The sequence below is a fragment of the Notamacropus eugenii genome, chromosome 5 (genome assembly GCF_028372415.1).
Source record: "Notamacropus eugenii isolate mMacEug1 chromosome 5, mMacEug1.pri_v2, whole genome shotgun sequence".
Classification (NCBI taxonomy): Eukaryota; Metazoa; Chordata; class Mammalia; order Diprotodontia; family Macropodidae; genus Notamacropus; species Notamacropus eugenii.
Window position 1 is genome coordinate 416770347 of NC_092876.1, and position 24987 is coordinate 416795333.

The following is a 24987-nucleotide window of genomic DNA, read 5'->3' on the forward strand; positions in this document are numbered from 1 at the left end:
TATTTATATATATATATTTTTTATATATTTTTATATATTCTTTGTGTCACTCTGCCATTATAAATTAATATATCTTCCCATGCCTTTCTGAATTTTTACATTTGTCTTTTCTTATGGCCATGTAACTGACCATTACAACCAAACACATTCAAATAAGATGGAAAGAACATTGTGATCTGGAGTCAGAAAAATTACCATTTACCACTTATGCACACTCAGGTAAGCCACTCAGCCTCTCTGGACCTCAATTTCTTTACATGTAAAATGAAGGAGTTAGAATAAATGACTTCTGAGGGACTTCTTCCTCTAAATCTCCTATTCTATGCTACATTTCTTTGCTACTAAGTACTACAATTTGTACTGTCATTCCAAAATCTATAGACATTTTGGGAAAGTCATTTAAATTTTCTGGGTTTCATTTTCTTCAGTTACAAAATGAGGAGGCTCGACTAAATAGAATCCAAGGTTCCTTCCACTTATAAATCTATGATCCTATGATCTACTATGTTTCTTATTCTTTTGTCCCTACCCTTTGCTAAGGCAAAAAAAAAAAATGCTCTTAAGAATTTTTTGATCTATGTGACCTTTCTGTCTTTAACAAGCAGGGGGGTTCATACCTAGTAGTAGGATTTCTGGGAATCAGCCTTATAGTCACTTTGTGTCAGGGGTGGGGGCGGGGAGGGGAGGAGAAGCATAACTCCAATTTGCTTCCTGGAACGGTTAGCCTCATTCATAGAACCACTAATAGTATATTAGTATTCCTGTGTTCCATAGTTCTTACAATATCTTTTGTCATCTTTGTCTTATTTCTTCATGGTGTAAATATTCATGTCATATATTCATTTTTGAGTTTATTGTAGTTTACAGCATAAATTGTTACTCTGTACCTAACTGCTTTCCAATTCTTCCACCAGTTCTTATCAAATAGTTTTTTCCTAAATTGCTTGTGTTCTTGAAGTTCTCAAATACTGGCTTACTGAGTTTTATTGTTTCTTATTTTTCATCATTTCATTTATGCCACAGATTTTTATGTTTTTAGCCATAACCAAATTGTTTTGACAATTACTGTTTTATAATGTAATTTGAAGTCTAAAAGCCCTATTACTCTTTGAGGATTACTTTGTTCATTATTTACCTAAAGATTCCCGATCTTTTGTGCTATGAAATGAATTTTGCTATTATTTTGTCTAATTCTATAAAAAGCTTGGTAGTTTGGTATAATACTAATTCTCTAAATTAATTTAAGTAATGCTGTAATTTTTATTATATTGACAAGTCCCAGCCTTGAGAAATGAAAATCCATTCCATTATTTTAGTCATTCTTTATATCTTTAATGCATTGATCATACTTTATGCCTTGTATATGTTGTGGTAGATTAAGACATTTTTGCATTCTAGTTATTTTCGAGGACTTTCAATATATAAATAACCAAACATTTATTAAGCATTCATTCTATGCCAGACACTGTACTAGGTGCTGGGGATAAAAATACATAAAAATGAAACAATTCCTATGATCAAAAAACTTACAATCTAACATCAGAAACCAAATATGTATATATATATATATAATGGATATTACATATTCATTACATAAAATAAAAATGAAATAAATACAATTAAGCTAGGGACAGAGGCACTAGCAATTAAAGGGGTACAGGGGAGGGCTTTCTGTAGAAGGTTTGTGAGCTATACCTGGAAAGGAAGAGGTATTCTGTGGGGTATAAAGGAGAAGGAAGTTTGGTCCAGACATGGGAGACAGATGATACAAAGTAACAGAAATGAAAGATTGAGTACAATGATATGGAAAAGAGATGAGCCCAGTTTGACTAGTGTATTGGGTGTAGGATTGGGAATAATATATAATGAGACTAGAAATTAGCATGGGACCATTTTAAAGAGCTTTAAAATATAATCCTTATATCCTAGAAGCAATAGGGAGCCATTGATTTTACTAAATAGAGGAGGTGACATAATCAGATATGAAAAGTTCTCCCTCTTTACTGAGTTCTCCCTCTTCTCTCCTCTTCATCTCAGAACTTCTTAACATTGTACCTCATTCATTTTTCTTTGCCTTCTATCTCTGATAATGTTGAAATCATTCTCTTTCCCAAAGCCAACCCTTTTATGTGTGCTTTTAAACCCCATCCCCTTCTGTCTTCTTCAATAAATGGCTTTATCATTCCCTCAGGGCCTGAAAATATTGAGGAGTGAAGGGATTTGAGATTGTGATAAGAATGAAGAATAAATTTGGGAGGGTAAGTCGTAGGAAAAGATGGAAAGGAATGGGAAGGGAACAGCATTTCATATATCATCTACTATATACCAGACCCTGTGCTAAGTGATTTTTACAATTATTTCATTCGACCTTACAACAACCTTGCAAGGTAAGTGCTATTATTTCCATTTTACACTTGAAGAAACTAAGGCAGAGAGAAGATAAGTGACTTGACAAGGTCACATAGCTAGTAAGTGTTTGAGACCAGATTTGAACTCAGATTTTCCAAGCCATAGGAATAATGGCAGATGACAGATGAAAAATAATATTTCTACTATGTATGGGATGATATTGTGGAGCAAAAGGCCAAGGCAACTTGACCTTTGTTTGCCTATCCACTACTCTAAGCTGAGTGAGTGGGGTTCAGGTAGACAGTATGGAAAAGGGCACAGGGTCTATTTCTTCTATCTAAATAGTAAGTCTAGGTGCTGGGTGGTATTTTTCTCTGTTTTAAAAAAATATTCAATTTTTATATTTAATACTATTTTTCTCTATTTCATATACATATTCCAAAAATTTCATTTTTTCTTCTAAGAATTTCATTTGCTGCATTCCAGAAAGTTCCAGTAGTTTCCCTGCATTATTTCCTTCCTCCCATTTTCCCAAAAAATTTCTGCCTCAATTATTTCCCTTTCTACTTTTCAATCTGTCTCTTTCTATTGACTTTTTACCTATCTGCAAACACACCTGAGACTTCTGTCCTTAAAAGATGCTCAGAAGATATATCGCTACACTCGTTGCTTCCATCTATCTTTTCATTCACTTCTCAGTCATTGTAGCAGCTTCTAACATCATTACTCAAGTGCAACTGTGCCCTCCTGAAGTTTCAAATTATTTATTGCTAAATCTAATAGCAATTTTCCTAATCCTCATTTTTCTTCACCTCTCTGCAGCATTTGACATGGATAACCACCCTCTATTTCTGGATACCTTCTCCTTTCTGCATTATTTTGACATTGTTTTCTCCCCTTCCTCCTCCTAGATGTCTGACTTCTTCTCAGTCTCCTTTGCTGCTTTTGCTGCTTTATCATCCATATCCCTCAACTGTGAGTATGTACCAAGGTTCCATCCTGGACCCTCTTCTCTACCTATACATTTTCATTTATTGACCTCTCATTCATTCATTTATTTCATTTATCAACCTCACTTTATTTATGAGATTGCATGTCTCAGAGAAGATAATCACTGGCCAGAAAATATGTCCCCTCCCTGGCTTAGCTTACTATAAGACATGGATGAAATTACGTGGATAGTGTAGAGCCAAGGTGAAATATGAAATGTCTCTTAAGCAGTCCTGAGACTGCATTCAACATCCAACAGAATGTGAGTTCTGTAAATGAGGGACAGTGGTTTTGCTTTTCTTTGCATTTCAAGTACATAGCATAATTTCTAGAACATAGTAAACACTGAATGCTTGCTGATTTACTGATGTCTTGATATTTTAAGTATCAAGCTCTCAGGAGAAGAGAAGAGCAATTTTAAGCTACTTATTCTTATCTATATTTTTATGCCAAAGCACATTTGTGGATCTTTTATATTTTAAGCATTTCTTAGGGTAGAGGTAATCACACACCTGATCTACATTATACACTAAAGTATATACCCCAGTTTGGTAAAACCTTAGATATATGAAGTGTCTTAGGGTTAGACTTAGAGCAAGAAAGATGAACTCAAATCCTGCCTTGAACATCCTCTTGCTGTGTGACCCTAGAAATGTCACTCAACCTCACTCAGCTTCAGTTTCCTCATCTGAAAAATGGGGAAAATAATTCACCTGCCTCACAAGGCCGTTAAGGATCAAATGAAATAACATATAGATGGTGCTTTCCAAATTTAAAGCATTGTATCATTATTGGTTATTAGGATTATTATCAGTGTTATTTCAAGAACCAAACTCTGAGTGCTAAGTAATTTTCTCCAGGAGCATAAAGAGTCAGACACAATAGAATGAGTCAAAACTCCTCCCTTTGGAGGTCAAGTTTCCCCAGGTTTAAGCTCAGTTCATGTGCATGCACAGGTCCGGGCTTCTGGAGTGGGGCCCTTTAGTGGAGAGGGAAGTGCTGAAATCTTCCTCCTGAACCCAGACATGGCTATTGCTACACAATGCTCCCTTTGCTGTGGCTTTCAGTCCAGAAAGACCGGCTTTATTGCTGCTTCTCACATACAACACTTCAGGTCTTGTTTCTGTGCTTTTGTCCAGGCTGTCCCTAAGCCTGAAATGTTCTCCCTCCTCTCTTCCATCTCTTAAAATCCCTTGTGTGTTTTTTTCCAAAACTCAGATCAAATTTCACCTTCTCTTTAAAGTCTTTTTTCATACCTCCAGCCACAAGTTCATCTTCCCCCAATAATCCTGTGGTGTATGTGTGGTGTTTGGGATTTCTTTCCTAAATACACGTACACATTATCTCCTGTGATAAAATGTAAGCTCTTTGATGCAGGAACATGTTATTTTTATTTTTGTATCCCAAACACCTAGTATAGCGCCTGGCACAAAATCAGCATTTAATCAGTGCTTGCTGATTTATTGATAGATTGATTAAAACCAATGAGAACTTTCCACAGGCAACTGAATGAGGAGAATCCAGAAGAAAAAAAGTTGGTTGCAATCAGAAACCAGTAAGGTAGACCGGGTCAAGTCTTAAGACTCTCCCTGGCAGAATAAAATTAATGTGTACATGTGCGGCAGACTGGCAGTGGGGATGAGGAAGTGGATCTCTGTTCTGTGGCACCATATGAAACAGGAACAAATAAATCCAGAAGTGTTTCACTTAAGCTCATAATAGATGCAGTAAGGAAACCCTTTCCATGCTAAAATTCTATGTCTCCGTTCATAATAAACACAGAATATATCTCCTAAAAATGATCTCATGAACTCAATCTTAGGATTTCACTAGAGGTTTAGAAAGACAAGTCAAGATTAACAATCTATTGAAATGATAGCTATCTGAAATACCTAGTTAAAATATCAAAGTCTATAAGTTGTTTTTTTTTTTTTTAACTTTATACCTGTAATGATGTGGAGGCTGCACCAATCAGGAGACCCAATGACTGAGCCACCAGTGATGTCATGGTCCCTAAGGCTGCAAATAGGACAAATCTGAGGGCATCAGATGGCTGAGAAGTCATCCAGTATACAATGCTGCAATAGGCTACTGGAAACATGATCTGACAAAGAAAATAAATTAGTTATTCATATGGAGAATTTTTATGTATATAAAGTGATTAAAAAGCACAATCCAAGCAACACAATTTAATTTCATTACACTTGTATTCCTTATATATTGTGCTCTGTGGAAAACGAGGCTTATTTGTAGAATTAATTGATAAGTAGTGTTCTATCAAATAACTATTTTTGTTCTCCTTGGAAACTAGGTGCCAACTCACACTTTCAGCTCAGACAGGAAATTAAGACAGGAAACAACAGTTCAATGTGAAAGCTAGCTCTTTCTCATCAGGTCTTTTCCTCTAGAAAACCACAATCTAATGAGACTAACAGTTCACCACTCTTTTTCTGTAGAAAAGAGAAAATATTTCCTTTCTCAAATAATACTGTAATATTAATTTACCTGAAAGGGAACATCAGCCATGGTCTTGGCCAGATAGTAGGCCTTTAGACTATACCAATAATTCAGATGTTCTCTAAGAAAAACCCCCATCTCAAGAGGAACTGCAGAGAAAATGGAAAAAAAATTAGTAATGAATATCATACGACATGTAAAATATCGTGGGCTTATAGCTTCTGATCTCCTTCTGTGCTGTGACTCAGTATGGTCTATCAATGTTAATGCAGAAAAAGCTGTTATGATATTTGGACTACTTTGTATCTTATGTCTATCTGGCTTAACTGGTTTAGAAAAAATTCACAACACAAAAAGTATTCCTAGTTTTAAAAAAAATTGCCAATAAATACTATTTACATTTTCAAAATATCTTATTTTTATTGATATCTTCTAGTTTTTTAAATATCATATTCATTTCTGAATGTATACCCTTTCTCTGCTCCAACTTTATGGGTCATCCCTTTTAATAACAATTACACAAGAGGAAAAAAGAGACAATTTATCAAAACTAACCAACATGATGGCCATATCCAATAACGCAATATCCCTTATTCTAACTCTGCAGTGGAAAGAGAGAGCTACATTTAAAAAACTCATCCGTGGGGCCAAACTTCGTCATGATAATTACAGTGCATTCAGTTTTTCCGTCTTTATTTTCTGTTAATGTTGCTATGTACGCTGCATCTATTAGTTTCCTATTTCTGCTTATTTCACCTGTCATAATTTCATTTCAATCTTACGATGTTTCTCTGAATTTTTTATATTCATTGTTTATTATGGTGAAGTCATATTTCATCACAAGTATGTACTATAACTTGTTTATCTGTTCCCTAACTGGTAGGCATCTACTTTGTTTCCAATTCATTGCTAGCAGAAAAAGTGCTATTATGAATAGTTCTGTGTTGTATATGTAAGGATTTGTCTTTCTGGATTTGACTTTCTTGGACAAATATCCAGAGAACAGAATCTTTACGTTAAAATTGTAGGGAAATATTAGTGACTTTCTTAGAAGAATTCCAAATTGAGTTCCAGAAGGTTTGGGTAAATTCATAATTCCACCAATGTTGTGTTAATGGCTCACTTGTCCCACAACCTTCCAACATTACCCGTTTCCACTTTTTGTCATCTTTGCAATTTGTTATAGGTGAGGCAAAACCTCATAGATGCTTTAATTTGCATTTCTTTTTATTAGTGATTTGGGGCAGCTTTGATATGACTGTTAATAGTTTTCAGTTCTTTTTTGAGAATTTTTTTTCATATCCTGTTATCACTAAGCCAGCTAGGAATGGTTTTTGGTCTTTTATATTTGTATTAATTCCATATATATAAGTTGGATATAAAACCCTTATCAGAGATATTTGATGCAAATATATTTCCCCATCAGCAGATTTCTTTCTTATCTTAACTGTTGATTTTGTTAATACACAGGCTTCTCAACTGCACATAACTGAAATGATCCGTTCTATCTTTTGGGATCTCCTCTATTTCCCACATGGTTGTGAATTCTCTCCTGAGCTATAATTGTAGAATATACCTAGTGCCATTCTCTTCTAATTCATTTTATGATTGGGTCTTTTATGTTCAAATCAAATTGTTAAAATATTTCATAATTACCTAAATGCAGTTATCCCTTCCACATCACAACTTTCCCCATTATGGTTTTAATATGTCATTGGTCATCATAAGAAATTAAATAGGAATTTTGAGGAGTTTTGCAGAAGCTACAAACAACACATGAAGACCAGCAGATGACACAAAGCCTATGACCAAATACTTAACCCAAATTTTACAATAAGGAACTGTAAACACCTCATATAAGATAAAGGAAAAAAATCACACTTGCTCTCTGGTACAAAAGGAGGGACAAAAAATACTACACGGATTTTCCAGATTGCATGTGTGTACGTGTGTGTGTGTGCGTGTGTGTGTGTGTGCGTGTGTGTGTGTGTGTGTGCCTAACCCCCACAATGTAAAAAGGATAACTCTAGTAAATCAGACAACAATGACAGTCATATACTAATGCTGAGACATTTTAGATTTTAATTTCAAAGTTTTGTTTTCTCATGCTTGAATTATTTCCAGATTAGCTAAACTTTTCCTTCTTCTCCCCTCCCTCCTCCTAAGGATCTGGAATGGGAACAAAATCACACAATGCTGACTGCTTTCCCAAACTTAAAAAGTACCATTTTCCAAAGACGGTTGTGTTCTCCTGATATTTAATTCTAACAGATATTCTAACCAGATTAGAGTTAAATTAATCTATCAAAACGACCACCAGTCCCCAAAAACTAGTCAACAGAAGCTTCACGGGGTCTAGAACAGTTGTAACATTGTACTTAACATTGTATGATCTGAAGGACTTTCAGAAGTATCTAACTGGTGCTCAAAATTCCATGAGGGATACATTTCTCTTGGTCAAATTAAGCACTGCACTGCCCTGGGGGTCCTTTTATAAAATTCAAAGACTCCAACTTATGAAAAGTGTTCTTTTCAGGAACATATTTTATATTCAAAGTTTTCCAGTGACAACTCCTGAATTTAGTGAAAATGCATACTCGCTGTATTTTCACAAGCACGTTGTTTCTTTCATCTGTCATATAAAATAAAGATGTTTCTGGAACTGCTACTCACATGTGAGGACAGTAGGCATTAGTGCAGCAAACATGAGGAACAACATGGAAAAGAAAAGGAAACCAGAGTTGCTCAAGACTTTCTTTGCCTCATTCCCAATTCCCAAATATAGCAAGCCTATGAGAAGTCCAATCCCGATGTGTGATGTGATCCTTAAATGTGTCAATACCTGCGGGAAAACACATTTTACTCACGTTATTTTTGTTTATTTTTTAAATTAAATTAATTGTACAATAAAAAAAGGTAACAATCAAAATTCATCAATAATTCACTATACCAGAGAACATATTCTTCAACATTCACTTTAGGTACTATTTCCTCTCTGATACTATCTGTTCTGGTCTGAGTTTGACTCAGATCAACATCCTGGGACTTTAAGTTCTATAATGGAACAAAATCATGCATTGTAGGTTGGTCATTCAATTAATAAAATATTAACTTAGTTACTTAGTCATAGCAAAAGAAGGATATTCAACAAGGGTATATTATTTCAAGTTGATTCAAGTTCCTTGTGACTGCTTTATATAGACACTGTGCTAAGAACTGGGAATAGAAAATGATATAAAATACAATCCTACCCTCAAGGAGCTAATGATCTAATAGCAATATGGAGGGCCCAGTTAAAGTTGTGTAACATAAATTTTCAACGGACCCAGAAACTGATGTAAACAGACTGAGCCTTCAGTCCCTGAGTCAACCAACTCTCAATACCTTTTAAGGAAAAACCACCCTAACTTGAATGGGGGCAGAGGTTATAATATTGCTCCTCCAGCACTCCACCTCTTGATGGAGTTCCTTAAGGGTGTTCTGCCCTTATATTAGAGGACTTCAATTTACATATTACTTGTTTCAAATATCCTCTACCCTTTCATTTCCTCACTTACTCCCTTCTCATGGCCTCCTCCACCTGACCTCAGCCACACACAAAGATGAGCATATTCTAGATTTTACCATAACCAATACATGTAACACCCACATATTAAAGATTTCTGAAATCTCCTTATTTGACCATAATATATTGGCTTTCTACCTCTCCCTCGACCTTCCCTTACCTAGCCCTACTCTTTGTTCACCTTGTGACATCTAGTCCCTTTAAACCTCAATTCTCTTCTAGGCCATCCCTGTACACCAGCCATTCTGTCATCTTTTTTTCCATCTTGATCCCTTACTGAGTCCATTCAACTGTACATTATCCCCTTCTCTTGAGTTGCTAGCCCCCTTATATTTCATTACTTTTACCCTGCCAAGTCTCAGTTTTGGATTACTTCCACTCTTTACCACCTTTGATTCAACACACATGCTGCTGAATGAAGGTGGAGAAAATCATGCAGCCATTCTGACTGGATCCACTGCAAATCTATGTTCTACAGCTTCAACTGGACCCTCAATGCTACTATTAGATTATAAGCTCCTTGAGGGTAGGACTGTATTTTGTCTCTTTGTGTTCCCAGTTCTTATTACAGTGCCTGTAACAGAGTATAAGCTAATGCATTTTTACTGGCTGATCATTCTAGAGCAGAGATGTCAGTCACATGGCTCAACATATATGCTGCAACACTCCCTAGCATGTGGCCTTAACTAGCTTAAAATTTAGATGTGAAATGGATATAAATACGATAAAATCACAACGAAACAAAGATAACATTAACATGTGTTTTCTAAGTCAATATATGGCTCAAAGAGACCCTTATGTATGGTTGGTGGCCCTTAGTTTTATTTGAATTTGACACTGTGCTTTTAAAGGTTCTTCCACTAGTTACAATTGACTCTAGGGCTCTTACTGCCCTAATCTGCCTTACTGTCTGATCTCTTAATATCCAAGATGATTGATACAGGTAGTACTAAAGAAGGAAGAGAAAAACTAAGACAGAAAAATATTTTTAAAAAATATTAAAGGTGTAACTATTAACTAAAGAAATGATATGAAAGAACAAAATAAAAAAATTTTAGGCTTCCCACATACATACATATTGTTGCTAAAAAGCAAGTAACCCTTCAGCAATGCTTAGTTCTCTACCCTCTCATAATGACCGCAGTACTTTAAAAGGGTTAATTACATCTAGATTACAGTAAGCAATTATTAACAGTGTGTACAATCTTCTATATTGCTGATGGGCTATCACTACTGTTGGGAGCCACTCTGCTGTACTCTCTGCTTCTGGGTTCCACTGCACTAAAGATATATGGCACAGAATAAAGAGGTTCCAGGGAAGGCAGAAGTATAAGGTGTGGGGGCAGGGGATGGGATGGTGGAGGGAGGCAGGCAGGCTACATAACCGTGGCTCAGAGATGGGAGCACTTTGGCAGCATGGACCCACAGCAGGTTGAGGAGTGCTTGAGCAGGACATGAATTTGGGGCCCCATTTTTGTAGAGATCTGGTGGTGAGGGATAGACTAATTCTTATCCATGCCATACTAAGCAGAGTTCATTAACATATGCACATCACCTCAAAGTTATGAGCAGCACCTTAGAGTCACTTCAATGAGCATAATATTTTTTTCTGAGTGTTTTGCTGCTCTTATGCTAAGAATTCTTATTTGACTACAAGTTGAGCTTATTTGAAGCTTGAAGACCGAGGGCAGTTAGGAGGGCTGGGAGACTGTTCCATTAAGGCCTAGGATGCTTCCCCTAATTTGACATATAGCATCAGGACATAGCTTTACTTAATTTATAAGGCAGTTGCCAGTGTCTTCAATGTTCCTCTAATTTATGAGACAGTTTGCAAGTAACTGTTGTGCTCTGTTAATTTATGAGACAGTTTGTAAGTGACTTCTAGTTTCCCTTGCAGTCTTACTTCCTACTATTAGTATCTTAATGCTATTTATAAAATTATTTACTATACAAGCTTGCGGGGGAGGGGAGAGTCAGAACAAGATACAATTTCAACACAGTGTATTATTAGCATATGATTTTAAAATTCGTATTTCTAGTCCATTTCATGGATATAGCATTGAATAAGGGAGGTTCTCATATAAGGAATAAATGAAGAAGTTGTTCCTAATTTGTAATATTTAGGAGGTATGGTCATTTCCTCATAAAGAGTATTTTGGTCAAGGGGGATGGCAAACAGAAATGGGTTGGGGATATCAGAGTTTCTAGTTTGTGGGTGGCACAGATTCCACTGGAAATGTTCTCTCCAAAGTTACCAACGGTTTCTTAATTGACAAATCCAATGGACTTTTCTCACTCTTCATTCTCCTTGACCTCTGCAGCCTTTGACAATTTTGATCCCTGACACTTTCTTTTTTTTAAGTTTTCTTTAAGTTTTCAGGACACCCCCTTCTCCCAGTTCTCCTCTTACGTATGTGACCACTTTTCAGTCTTTTGCTGGATCCAAATCATACTCTCTAACCACAGATGTCCCTCAGGGTTTTATCCTGGATCCTTTTCTCTTCTTCCCCCCTTAACTTGGTGATCTCATTAGCTCTCATGATTTTAATCACCATCTCTATACTGATAATTCTCAAATCTACTTATTCCTGTCTAACATCTCTGTTGACCTCTAATCTTACATTTCCGTCTGCATTTCATTTATCTCAAACTGGATTCCTAGCAGAGATTTTAAACTCAGTTATGTGCAAAACTAAACCTGTCATTCTCCCTAAATCGTTCCTCCACCTCCTACCTTCCCTACAGAGGGAAACATTATTTTCTCAGTCCTTCAAGTGCACAACATAAGAGTCATCCTTGACTCCTCAGTTTCTCTCACTTCCCATATTCAATCTTTTTCCAAAGTTTGTTGATTCCACCTTTGCAATACCTTTCCAATATACTCTCTTCTCTCCTCTGGCACGGTCACCACTCTAGTTCAGTTCTACTTCTAGTTCTGGTTCATTCCTAGATGACTGTAATAGCCTGCTAGTGGGTCTGCTGCCTCAAGTCTCTCCCCATTACAATACACCCTCCATTCAGTCACCAAAGTGATTTTTCTAAAGCATAGGTCTAACCATGTCATCCCTCCATACTCAATGAACTCCAGTGGCTCCCTATTGTCTCCAGGTCAAACATACAATCTTCTCTTTGGCATTTAAAGCCCTCCATAGCCTAGACCCTTACTACCTTTCCATTCTTCTTACCTTTTATTTTACTACATATTCTTTAATTCAGTGACATAATCTACTGGCTGTTTTATAAACAGGGCACTTCATCTCTTGGCTCTTGGTGCTTTTTCTGGCTGTATTCCATGCCTAGAGTGCTTTCTCTTCACAACTCCACTCTGCTGACTTACTAATTGTCTTTAGATTCCAACTAAAATACCATCTTTTATAGGAAGCCTTTCCTAACATCTCTTATTTCTATGACCTTCTGTGAATCATTTCCTATTTGCTTTATGTATATATTTGTTTTTATGTTTTCTCCCCTGTCACACTGTAAACTCCTTGAGGGCAGCGACTGTCTTTTCCCTTTTTTTGGTATCCCCAGCACTTAGCGCAGTGCCTGGTATATAGTAGAAAATAAATGTTTATTGATTGACTGATTGATCCTGTTACCAGCTACCAAGTTAGAATCAACTTGTCCTCATGAGGTTAGCCCTTTCCCAAAAGGAGAAGAGATTGTTCACTAGCTTCACAGAGATACTCTTTCAGTTATTTAACATGCAAGTGAAAGGAAACATAAAATTGTTCCAACTGCTCTACATCCTCACCATGAACACTTCTGCAATGTCTCTTCTTAGATCATTGTCTGGAACCTGAAGTTGTCAAGGGATGGAATAAGGGATAGGTCATCTGGTACCTAAAGATGGACTGCCCACTCACCACTGACTGGGCTTTCTCACATGGAAAGAACCAAAAACTTTGTTCCTTCTGACTTTAATTTTCTCTCTCCTAGATGCGTCCAAAAACATAGTCCCAGAAATTCAAGTTCCACACACACATTGTCTAAATTGAAAAATTCTGGGATTGTATTATTTGAGATGTTTGTCTCAGTAGCTGCAATATTAAGGTGGACAGCCTTGGAAAACAGGGTTACGTTCAAACTTGTGATTTATCCACATTAATGGTGGGGATTGATATTTTTGATTTGCTCCAATATATCTTGCATTCTTGGAGTATCAAAACATGAAAGGACACTCACTCTATTTGTACTCATGACCATTTTCTCCAGCTTAGAATCCCATGCTACCCCTGTATATATCTTAGATTCATGAGTAGTTTTCATCCCATTGGCTAAAGTGAATCCTAATCAGTGCTATTGCCAGAACCCAACTGGACAGTGCTTCAGATTTCAGGCTTTCACAGTTACTGAAGTGGTATCAGGGCACGCAAAATCCTTGGTGCACATCATCCTGCTACTGACCCCTTATTATTTAGACAATGAATTGACCTTTGAAGACATTATTATCATTATCTCATTATCATCTTTTTTGGTGGAGTTCCAATAGAAACATAAGTAAGAATGGAAACAGAAACTAGAATATGTCTCAATCTTATTATTATTCTTTTCTGCTTAAAATAAAATAACTGCTTTTTGTAATTGAATAAAAACATTGTGATATAAGAACATCTTCTGTAGGCTCACTGACACTACCTTTGGGAACAAGATGCATCCAGGACGATGGGAATGACATGTTCTTCTACTAGTTCCCCCACACAATTTTGATTTGTTCTACAAATGCTCTACATTTAAAAAAAAAAACTTTTTTATTCCATATAGCTTAGAGAATAAGTATTTGGTATGGTGAAATCTCTTAAAATATTGCTATTCCTTTTTTATGGATCAATGTTATTTGGTGATTATGACCAATAGTTTTGTCTGTGATAATGTGACAGTTCTTTGCATTTTATTTGTTGAATTTGCAAGTATATTTGAAAGTCTCTTTTTGTCACATGGAGATTTGTTACCTGTTAGTTTATGAAAGTCAGTGGGCTTCTAAATAATACTTTTATCCACCAAGTTGTTTTATGCTAGGTAATCAGTGAGTGCCAGATGTTTGTGATTTGTGATTTGTAGCAGTTTTTAACTGTAACTATACCCTTGCATGATCTTCTTTAACCAAGAAGTCTGGGTGCATTAAAATGTAATTATTATTACCATAATCATTATTGCATTTGGCAAATTATACAGTGCTCTCAATGCACCATATTAAATGACCCTCATTTTTTCCCTGAAAGAAAAAGCTATCCTTTTAATACCAATATATTTGCATTGCTTTATATAGCTTCAAACTCACAGAATACTGCAATGTTTGAAAAATCAGATCTGTGGGTCACCAAAAAGAGAACAGTATATAAATACATATGTATATATACACATACATACATACACACATGTATATACACATACATAAACACAAGTATATGCATGTATGTATGAGGTGCAAATAGATTGTAACATATTACCAAAGATGATATGCGCAAAAAAATTGGAATTGAAAAATCACCCAAAATAGGTACAACTAGAAAGGAAGGCAGTCTATCATATAGAAGGAATGAATGATAACAGAAAAATAGGCCATGTACTGCCTCCCTATGAAAGATTTATAGGGCATCTTATGAATAGCTGCCCTCAGGGAACCTGCTGCTACAGCTAGGAACCATGCTTGTTCTATGTGTGGCAATTGGTTAGGAGCTGGTGGGGATGGCTAACTCCTTCACAGGAGTTGCCTCCCTAGATGATGGCTGTAAAAGCTGAACTGGAAGCAAGACTGATGATTTGGGGTTGATGCCAAACCCAGAGTTTCTTTGCCCATTTGACTTGTGGTACATTTTGATAAGCAGTTGTTGCTGGTGATGATAGAAAAGGTAGGTCTCCTCTCCCCAGTGATTTCATCTCTCATTAATGGCTTAGCAGATGGAAGCAGGTCTGGTGCTTTTGTGGGAGGGTCTTAAGCACAGGGATCCTGGGCTATCTCCTTTAGGGTCTGATGTTAGATAATGGTCAAAATGTAAGTGGTAGTGGTGGTTTGATTTGCCTGGAAAATGCTTTCCTCCTGTCTCTGCCTCCAAAAATCCTGCTACTTTCCAGAATGGCTAGGCAGAACAGAGTGAGGGAAGACAGGAAGAAGCCTTCCTAGTGAACCACAGTTATTGAGCTCAGGAATCAGTCTCCTTGAGCCTTTTGAAGTTCCCAGCTGCCCTAGTTTAAGAATACAATTATTAGAAACCATAGTACTAGTATAGGGTAGCTAGGAGGCACGATGGATAGAGCACCAGGCTTGGAATCAGGAAGACTCATCTTCATGAGTTCAAATCTGACCTCAGACACTTACTAGCTATGTGACTCTGGGCAAGTCACTTAACCCTGTTTGCCTCAGTTTCCTCATCTGGAAAATGAAAAGAAGAAGGAAATGGCAAATCACTCTAGTATCTTTGCCAAGAAAACTTCAAAATGAGGTCCCGGAGAGTTAGACATGGTTAAACAGCTAGTATGCCTATTCAAAGTATAGGAACATTCTAAAAGACATTATAAAAAAGGTCCAGACAGAATTTTTTCACATAAGAGCAATATAAAGCAGCCTTACCGAATCCCTCATGATGCTCAGAAATGTTCTTTTGAAGAGGATACAGAACTGAGTGAGGCAGCTGGCTGAGAAGCTGTGGCAGCCTTCAGAAGAGATGGAGTTCTGAGGAAGCAGAAGAGAATACAGAAAGTCAAACTCCAAAATGAAGTTCTGGTTTGTTTCTTTGTTTGTATTCGGCTAAGAACCACTGCCACAGGCAACAGAGCACACACTATAGCACAGTTTCCCCTCTTGTTCCCACTTTAAAAAGTTGTCATTTCCCATTGCAACCCCTTTAATCATTTTGTCTGCTTTACCTCTTCAGAGGACCGGTGCCAAAGGAAAGGGTTCAAGTCAGTATCGCCCCCAAATTCTCTCTTGAATTCTGTGTCGCACATGCCCTCCCGTACGGCTCTCACCAGGCGACTATTCTGATCTCCGTATTCCCCAGAAGCAACCTCCATTACTAGATGAAATATTTGGAAATGAAGGTCAGTCCCAGGATGCAAAGGAATATTCATAGATATACTAACGTCATTTGTATGAAGGACATTTCACTATTACAAATAATGAGATTGTTATTGTAGAGGAAGGGAAAAAAGTCACGTGTTTTAAAACAGTTATATAGACTCAACGTTATATTAAAATATCAAAATCATTTTTAAGTAACAGAAGGTAGTGGGAAGGTCGGCAAGAAGAGATGACAATATCCCCCGAGCCAGAGGATCTGTTTAAAAAACCTAAACAACCCCCAACCTTCTTCTTTCTAGGAGCTGTTCTGGGAGCTCACTCCCTTTCAGAGGTGTGGCTTATCCCTTTCCAAGCAAATCATTTCTCTCAAGAGAAAGCATGGCTTTTTTTTTCAAACTGCAGTGCACAAAAACAGCATCCACCAAGGAAAAAGTCTAGCACAGTTTACTTACCAATCAACAATCATTTTAGGTCAAAAAACTGAAAACAAAACTTGCAACCAAAGAAGCATATATTCCAACTTATTCCAGCATAATAAATATTTGGGGGTATATACCCTTGAAGGTTTCATCTACATGAATCATATTGTAAACAGTTATCAGTTCCGTTATGTCATGTGCTATTGAACTTCAGGCAGTAACTTGGACAGTTAATTTGGAGCTTAGACTCTAAATGTCATTTAAAAAAAATACATCTGGCAATACAATGGGACTAAACAACTCCACAAAATAAAAATAATATTAGAATTGTTTGAGTTATAGCCGCTAGTATGCTGATACCTTAATAAGAGGATGAGAAGCAAACCCACAGAGAAAAACAAAAAACAAAAGTGATGCCCAGTTAGATCTACATATCAGGTAAGATAAAAATGACATGAGAATTCAATAGGTAATCTACCAAGGCTGTGGAGTTTAATTCCCTAATAGCTGACTCTTCTTGATAGAGACATGAATTATAGCCCAAATTATTTTTATCTTTCTAGATCAATTGTGAGAAAAATCATTATAGGAAAAATCACTAATATGTTATTCTCAACTCAATAAATAAAGGATTAGCCATTTACTTCTGAGAATATTAGTAATCAGATCCTTTAACATTACGTTAATTTCCAATCAAATGATTTAATTTTGGTTTTGTTATGAAATATAAGTATCTTCTATAGTCTCCAAATAGAGGAATTCTCTATAAACAGTATGTGTATTAGCTATTTACTCAGACCTTCACATCCTAAACAGTTAACACTAAGCTTATTCTGTTAAAAGAAAACATGTGCACTTGGTATGTACATTTGAAATGAATCATTAAGTTCATATGTTCCTAGACATAACTGGAAACTTTTGTGCCTTAGGCAACCAACAGAAATCCTCCCTGGGGCAAACAACCCTTAAAGATGGATTCCATGAATTTGATGGCAGGAGATGGAAACCAGAGACCTCAAGATTCCACAGCCAGCTCTGGGAAAAGCCACTCTACTCCCAAAGGAAATGATCCATTTGGTGACATCAAGCAAAGAACATCTTCCTCTTAGAAAAATGGACAATGATAATTTTAATCACATATCTCTGCAGTGATATCCACAGGTGGCCAAACATGCACCAAAAAGTAGATTAAATTGTTAGTTCCTTGAGAGCAGGGATTGTCTTTTGTCTCACTTTGTATCCCTAACCTTTAGCACAATGCCTAGCACATAGCAGGTCTTTAATAAATGATTACTGATTCACTGATTGAAAATATGCTTGCCAAAAACCCTTCTGATACAATCATACAAAAGGACATTTTCAGCACCAACCGAATATGTACATAACATATGTCGTTAGTCTCATCAGTATGTTGACTTCCAAAGACAATTCTGCTCACAAAATATCTGCTTAACAAAATCCATAGTTAATAGAAAAGTTTACTTTCTTAACTTGAATCCTTATTCCGTATTACTTTCAAGATCTTCACCATATGAAACTAATTTATTCAGGACTTCTATTTGAATGAAAAAACAATAAACACTTATTGTATTGGTGCTAAATTTGCTAACAATGACATAAAATATGCATTTCTTCATTTTTTTCAGTGGGTAGTGCCTGACTTATAACCTTTACAAAAATAACAAATTTGATTGACTTTATCAATGAATTTATTGCTAGTAGTTTCATGCCAAAGGGACAAAAGTTGCAATGTTCTTTCCAAGATTTATACATTTCCAAAATTTAAATATTTTTGTTGCAAGTATAAACAGTTACTAAGGTTTGTGATAATCTTATTGTTTTATTTATAGACAACTGTTTTACTTTCAAAATGAGTTTTTAATGAATGCATGAATTTTATGTTTGTGATCAATATAAAATGTTAGGTCAACAATCATCTATAAACCTTCTACCCAAATGAAGAATACTATGCTGAAAACTTATAATAAGGAATTTATATTCAAAAATTGAATAGTGCCTTAAAAGAGCAACAAATGAGTTAAATGCTCCACACAAAAGATCTACAGTACGTTGGAAAAAGACAAAACACATTATTTGACCATTCAAAAAAAATTAACCAAATCTCTATTTCAGGTATAAGCATAATAGATTTCCCCATTAGTAGAAATAAATTGCAACAACCACAACAATCTCAACAACAATAACCAACATTTCTCTAGTGGCAAGCACAACCCAAAGCACTTTACAAATATTATCTCATTTCATCCTCATAACAACTCTGTGGGGTAAGTGCAAACACTGGCAACTAAACAAATAGAAAAACAGACAAATAAACTAAGTATCTTACACTCCAAAGTGAAATGCTAAAGATAAAGATTATCTTGTTTTTCTTTGTAGTGTGTTTGAATGTATATATTAATACACACATGTGTACGTGTGTATACATGTACACATATGTGCGTGTGTTTACTTAGAAGATATAGAAAATATATATCCCATCATATTTATGTGCACCTATGTATATTTACACCATGTAGATACACATGTATATATTTACACTTATACATGCATCCATCACTTTGCAACTAAACTTCAGGTAATTAAATACAGACAAAATTTTTAATAAATTTTTAAAATTAACAAAAATCTGTTTTCTCTCCCTCCCACCTGACCCTCACTCTCACAGTGAAATAAAGAAATAAAGAAAAACAAAACTCCTGTTATAAACATGATAGTCAAATAAAACAAATTTATGCATTGGTCTTTATCCACCCCCCCAAAAAAAACCCAACCTCAACCTTCACGCTGAGTCCATCACTTCAATAGAGACATGGCTATCATCTTTCAAAAATTATGAGTCTTCTGGAACTGTAGCTGTCCATCACTCTGATCAATTACTAAATCTTTCAAAGTTATTTATAATATTGTTTTCACATTCTGGTTCTACTTAGCCACATTCTGCATCAGTTCATACAAGTCTTCCCAGATTTTTCAAAAACTGTGCTTTTCATTATTTCTTATACCATAATTTCATTCCATCACATTTATAAGTAATATTGGAAACAAACTTGTCTGGCCATTCTCCAAGTAGAGAGTACCTCCTGAGTTTGAGAGTTGCTATAAATAACTATGGCCACTAGGTGGCAGTATGCAACAGGAGTGCTGGGCCTGGAATCAGGAAGGTCTGAATTCAAATTTGATCTCAGACACGTATTAGCTATGTGACTCTGGGCAAGTCACTTGACCCAGTTTGACTCGGGTTCCACATCTGTAAAATTAGCTGGAGAAGGAAATGGTAAACCACTTCAGTATCTGCCAAGAAAACCCAAATGGGATAATAGAAGAATTTAAGGTCAAATAAAAGATAGAAAGCATTAGGAAAGGGAAAATGGATAATTTTGATTATATTAAATTAGCAGGGCATACACAAACAGAACCAAAGCAGCCAAGATTAGAAGGAAAAGCAGAAAAATGGGACAGGGAAAATTATAGCAAGACTCTCTGAAAAAGGCCTAATTTCTCAAATATATAGAAAACTGAGTCAAATTTATAAGAATACAAGTCATTCCCCAATTGATAAATGGTCAAAGGATATGAACAGGCAATTTTCAGATGAAGAAATCAAAGATTCACATGAAAAAATGTCCTAAATCACTACTGATTAAAGAAATGCAAATTAAAATAACTCTTAGGTACCACTTCCCACCTATTATATTGGCTAATATGAAAGAAAAGGAAAATTACAAATGTTGGAGGAAAGGTGGGAAAACTGGGACATGAATGCACTGCTGGTGGAGTTATGAACTGATTCAAACGTTGTGGAAAGCAATTTGGAACTATGACCAAAGGACTATAAAACTGTACTTATCCTTTGACCCAGTACTAGCATTATTAATCCTGAAACTCCAAAAAAAAATTACAAAATAAAGAGAAAAGGATCTGTATGTACAAATATATTTACATCAGTTCTTTTTGTGTCTGGCAAAGAATTAGAAATTGAGGGGATACCTATGAAATTGGGAAATGCCTGAACAAGTTGTGGGATATGATTGTGATGGAATACTGTTTGCTATAAGAAATGGTGAGCAGGTTGCTTTCAGAGAAACCTAGAAAGATTTACATGAACTGACGTGAAGCCCCTGGAGAATGTTGTCAGTACTAACAATACTGTAGGATGATCAGCTGTGAATGACTTAGCTATTCTCGGCAATATAATAACCACAGATGACTAATATGGAAATATGTTTTGTATGACCACCTATAACCTATATAAAACTGCTTGCCTTCTCAGTGAGGGAGGAGGTAAGGGAGAATAGGAGACTATTTGGAATTCAAAATTTTTTAAAATGTTAAAAATTGTTTTTACATGTAATTGGAAAAAAAGATTAACAAAGTGAAAAAATGGGGTTACAAAGAGTAAGACACAACTGAAACAAATGATTAACAACAACAGAGTTGTTCCATATTTCTTCTTTACTTTATGAATTTTGGCTATTGCAACCTTTTGCAATTATGTCTTTTATTTTTTTCTATTTTTTCTGCCATTCCTTGACTTTTCCCAATTGCAGGTTTTTCTTTATGTGAATCTTTTTATTGTGCAAACTCATTTGGAAAATAATTTTTATGATAATATACATACTTATATATAAATATAATAATTTTCTAACAGCTATCTACATTTAGCAACATCAGGCGTACATCTGCATTTGTCTTTTTGTGATGAACAGAGTTTAAGGACCCAAGTGGGTGAGGTCTTTCTAACCTAGGTCTCCTTTGTAGTAAGAGGCAGCAGACTCAGAAAAGTCTCTAGCCATCTCACGAACAGAGGCCTGAACTAAGCACCAATGGCCTGGGGCTTGTTGAAAGAACAATTAATAGGGATGTAAACTAATTATTTTTGATAACCAAGTACTAATGTCTGTTGTTTCTTCACTTGGTGTTAAAAAAAGAAAAAAACCCTGAATGTTTGAAATTAAGAATACGGTGATAACCCTTTGCAAACTGAGGCTTTGAGGGATGAAAGCCATTGCCCCTTCCCTAAAAAAAAACCCAAAAGACCAAAACCCTCAAACTGTTGTGTTAGATCAATAAGGGGCATAAAGTATAGCTTATCTAATTTCTCATTTTGATAGAGGAAAGAAACAGAAACCTCTTTTCATTCACATTGTTGAACTTTGGCCTGTTGCGCAAAAGGGAACACAGGTACCAAATGTTTGGGAGCAGTTGTCCCTAGGGTCTTATGAAAGAGAAAAGGTCATTAAGCTGGAAAGAGGGACCTCTTTACTTCTTCCATATGAACCACAGTCCCAAGTTTATTGGCCTATCCTTGTTCCATTAAAAAGAGTTTATGTGGCTAGCGAGGGCAAACCTTCAAGGATAAGAAAATTCTTTCTTCCAGATTCAGAGTCTTCAAGTAAAAGTACAAAAACCTCAAAAAGTAGAAGCTGCTCTTGCTCTGTCCCTTCTCACTGATAAAAAGTAAAAATGAACAAAAGAGAGGATTAATTTTCATACTTACCAAAATCTGCTGGGTTGTGGTAAGTTGGACAGTTTAGACCTAAATCTCTCAAGTACGGTACTAAATTTGAAACTCTCCCCCGGTATACACATTGTCCTTGACTTAGGACATAAAGCTGTGAGAGAAAAAAAAATGAAAGAGCATATGAGAAAAGAGAAGAAAAGGTGGTATGATGCTCCTTTTCTCTATGTAACAACAGGGATTGAAGGGTCTTTTTTGAACAACTCATCTTTAGATGGACTTTCAATTTTCCATAAAAAGTATCAGTGAAAGCCTACAGGGATAAATGCCTCAAACTAGAAGGCTCAGGAGATCAATTGGTTTTTGATCACTTTAATATAATTTTGCATACATTTTTGGAAGCAGCAATAAGAAACCCCATACAATTTTGCTATGATTTTGCATTTCAATTTGATCCAATTAAACAAATGTGTCAAGTTATTCTGTCTTAAAATTAAAAGATGATAGAGATAAATAAAGTTAAAACTAGAGTTACAAACAAAAATAAAAACAAAGCGCCATTTGCTGTCAATGAAAAAGATAAATACGAATGCAACTTCAGACACACACACATACACACACATATATCTGTATATGTGTATATATACATATATATATATATACACATATACACACACACACAGTGTAAAATAAAGTATACCTGATCAAATAGTTCAAAGAGTTTAGCACTAGGTTGGTGGATTGTACAGATGATGGACCTGCCTCCCTGGGCCAAAGCTTTCATCAGTGACACAACTTGGAAACAGGAGGCGCTGTCCAAACCACTGAAAGAGAAGAGAAAGGGCAAGAAACTTATGTATATCAGTGGCCAGAGAAGCAGAAGACTGAGTTGGATGTTGAGAGGTGAGTTCTTCTATTCTCCTGGCCACAGGAAAGTGCTATGATATTGTTTTACAAGAATCATTTTGTGCCTTATTTTAAGAATGTTGATATATCATATACTCTCTCTACTTTCTTTCTGACATCTTTATTGGCAAACTACCTGATGATTCAGAGAGATCAGCCTAATCAAGGACAGAAAAGCAATCCTAGCATGGGAAGGTAGGGAAGTTCTTTAATGATTTTCCAGGCAGGCAAATCTGCCTCCAAAACTACATTATAAAATGATTTCTATTGTAGTAAGTATATGAGGGTAACACACATTTTAACTTCTAGCTGCGGTCTACCTGCAGATAAGAATTCATTAGATGAGTTTGATGACAAAGGATCACAACACACAAGGTCTGCTGTTTGCTGATGAGACTGGGAAATGCTTGGAAAGCCATTTCTTCAGCTCAGTTCTCAGGCTGCCAACTATTTCCTACTTTCCAAACATCTTTATTTCTATTTGTAGTTCCAGTTCTCTAGTGATGGGCAGTTAGTTGACTGGCAGGTGACTTCAATGAACTTATAGAGGGTATAGTCCAGGATAAGACCTATCCTGGCTTCCCTACCCCAGGGAACCTTCTTTCGTTGCTAGACCCAGGTAGCCCACTCCTGGACAAGGTCTGCCACGTGTCCCCAGATTCCTTGTTCTCCAGAACTTTTTCCAGGGTATATGTAGCACCTCCAATTTCTGACCAGGTTCCCATATCTACTTCTGTTCTATCCTGCTGTGTGGATTTCATAAGATTTCATAAGGCACATCACAACCTGCCATGATATTAGGACTCATGGAAGGACAATTTAATTATCCCTTGATAGACCTCTTTCCAACCATTTTTACTCTACCCAGACTCATTTCTCAATGATCCCACTTCTACCCCACCTTATACTCTTCCCACATCAGATGCTGATGTGCACCCCTAACTGCCTTATCCTATACTCCTATTCACCTCAAAGTAAACATTCCTTAATGTCCCAATCCAGATCTCTCTGACTCTTTGAGATAGGTCCTCTAGAAGGTCTGGTTCATAGGTAACAAACTTCCATTCGTCTTAAACCTCTCCCTTTCTCATTCCTTCTATCTCCTAGCATTCATGAAGACCTGACATGATTCTGAAGACACGATTTCCCACAATACTCTTTCCAGGACAGTTGTACTTTTACTCACTGGTTGCAGTGGAGTAGTTAGAATATGTCTTGTTCCCCATTGCCCTCCAGACTCTCCTTCTACTACCTTCCCTCAGCTACTTCTTCTCTTTTGAGGACCATACTATCTATGTTTATCATCCAATCCAGATACTAGTGGCCTTCATCCATCTATAATGAGGATGTTCTCCTTTCCTCATGACTGACTCAGAGTTCCTCTCTCCATTCTAACTTTTGTCTCATACCAGGGAACTTCAGCATACATACTGATGCTTCCTCAAATACCCTAACACCTCAGTTCTTCCATTGGCTTTATTCCAAAGACTCCTCTCTTCTACCTCAGTTATACACAGAGATGGTTATATCTTTGATTTTGCCAACATATAATTTTTCTACTTCCATGTTCATGAATTCCAAAATTTTTTTTTCTGATCATAATATTTTATCAGTCCTTCTTTCCCTTTGTCTTATAACTGAACATTGTGGTGTGACTTTCGGCTCTACTTCTTCTTTCTCTTTTTTAATCTCTTGGTGAATCAAGTTACCTTTATACTATCCTCTCCTCTCAAATCCCTTGCTCCTTGTCCTATCACTATACCCATCTTACCAAATCCCAACTTTGAATTAATTTTACCAT

At 36.2% G+C, this 24987-nt stretch overlaps 1 protein-coding gene across 2 annotated transcripts in view; it reads right to left on the reverse strand.

Moving 5' to 3' along the window:
• ABCG1 (ATP binding cassette subfamily G member 1) overlaps positions 1-24987 on the reverse strand; it is a 108114-nt gene that overhangs the window by 12665 nt on the left and 70462 nt on the right. For both annotated transcript variants that reach the window (XM_072614884.1, XM_072614885.1), the window contains exons 7-13: positions 22981-23104; positions 22320-22434; positions 16229-16377; positions 15933-16034; positions 8470-8638; positions 5845-5945; positions 5285-5443 (exon numbers count right to left, since the gene is read on the reverse strand). In XM_072614884.1, coding sequence (XP_072470985.1) covers positions 5285-5443; positions 5845-5945; positions 8470-8638; positions 15933-16034; positions 16229-16377; positions 22320-22434; positions 22981-23104 — 919 coding nt within the window. The remainder of the gene's footprint in view (positions 1-5284; positions 5444-5844; positions 5946-8469; positions 8639-15932; positions 16035-16228; positions 16378-22319; positions 22435-22980; positions 23105-24987) is intronic.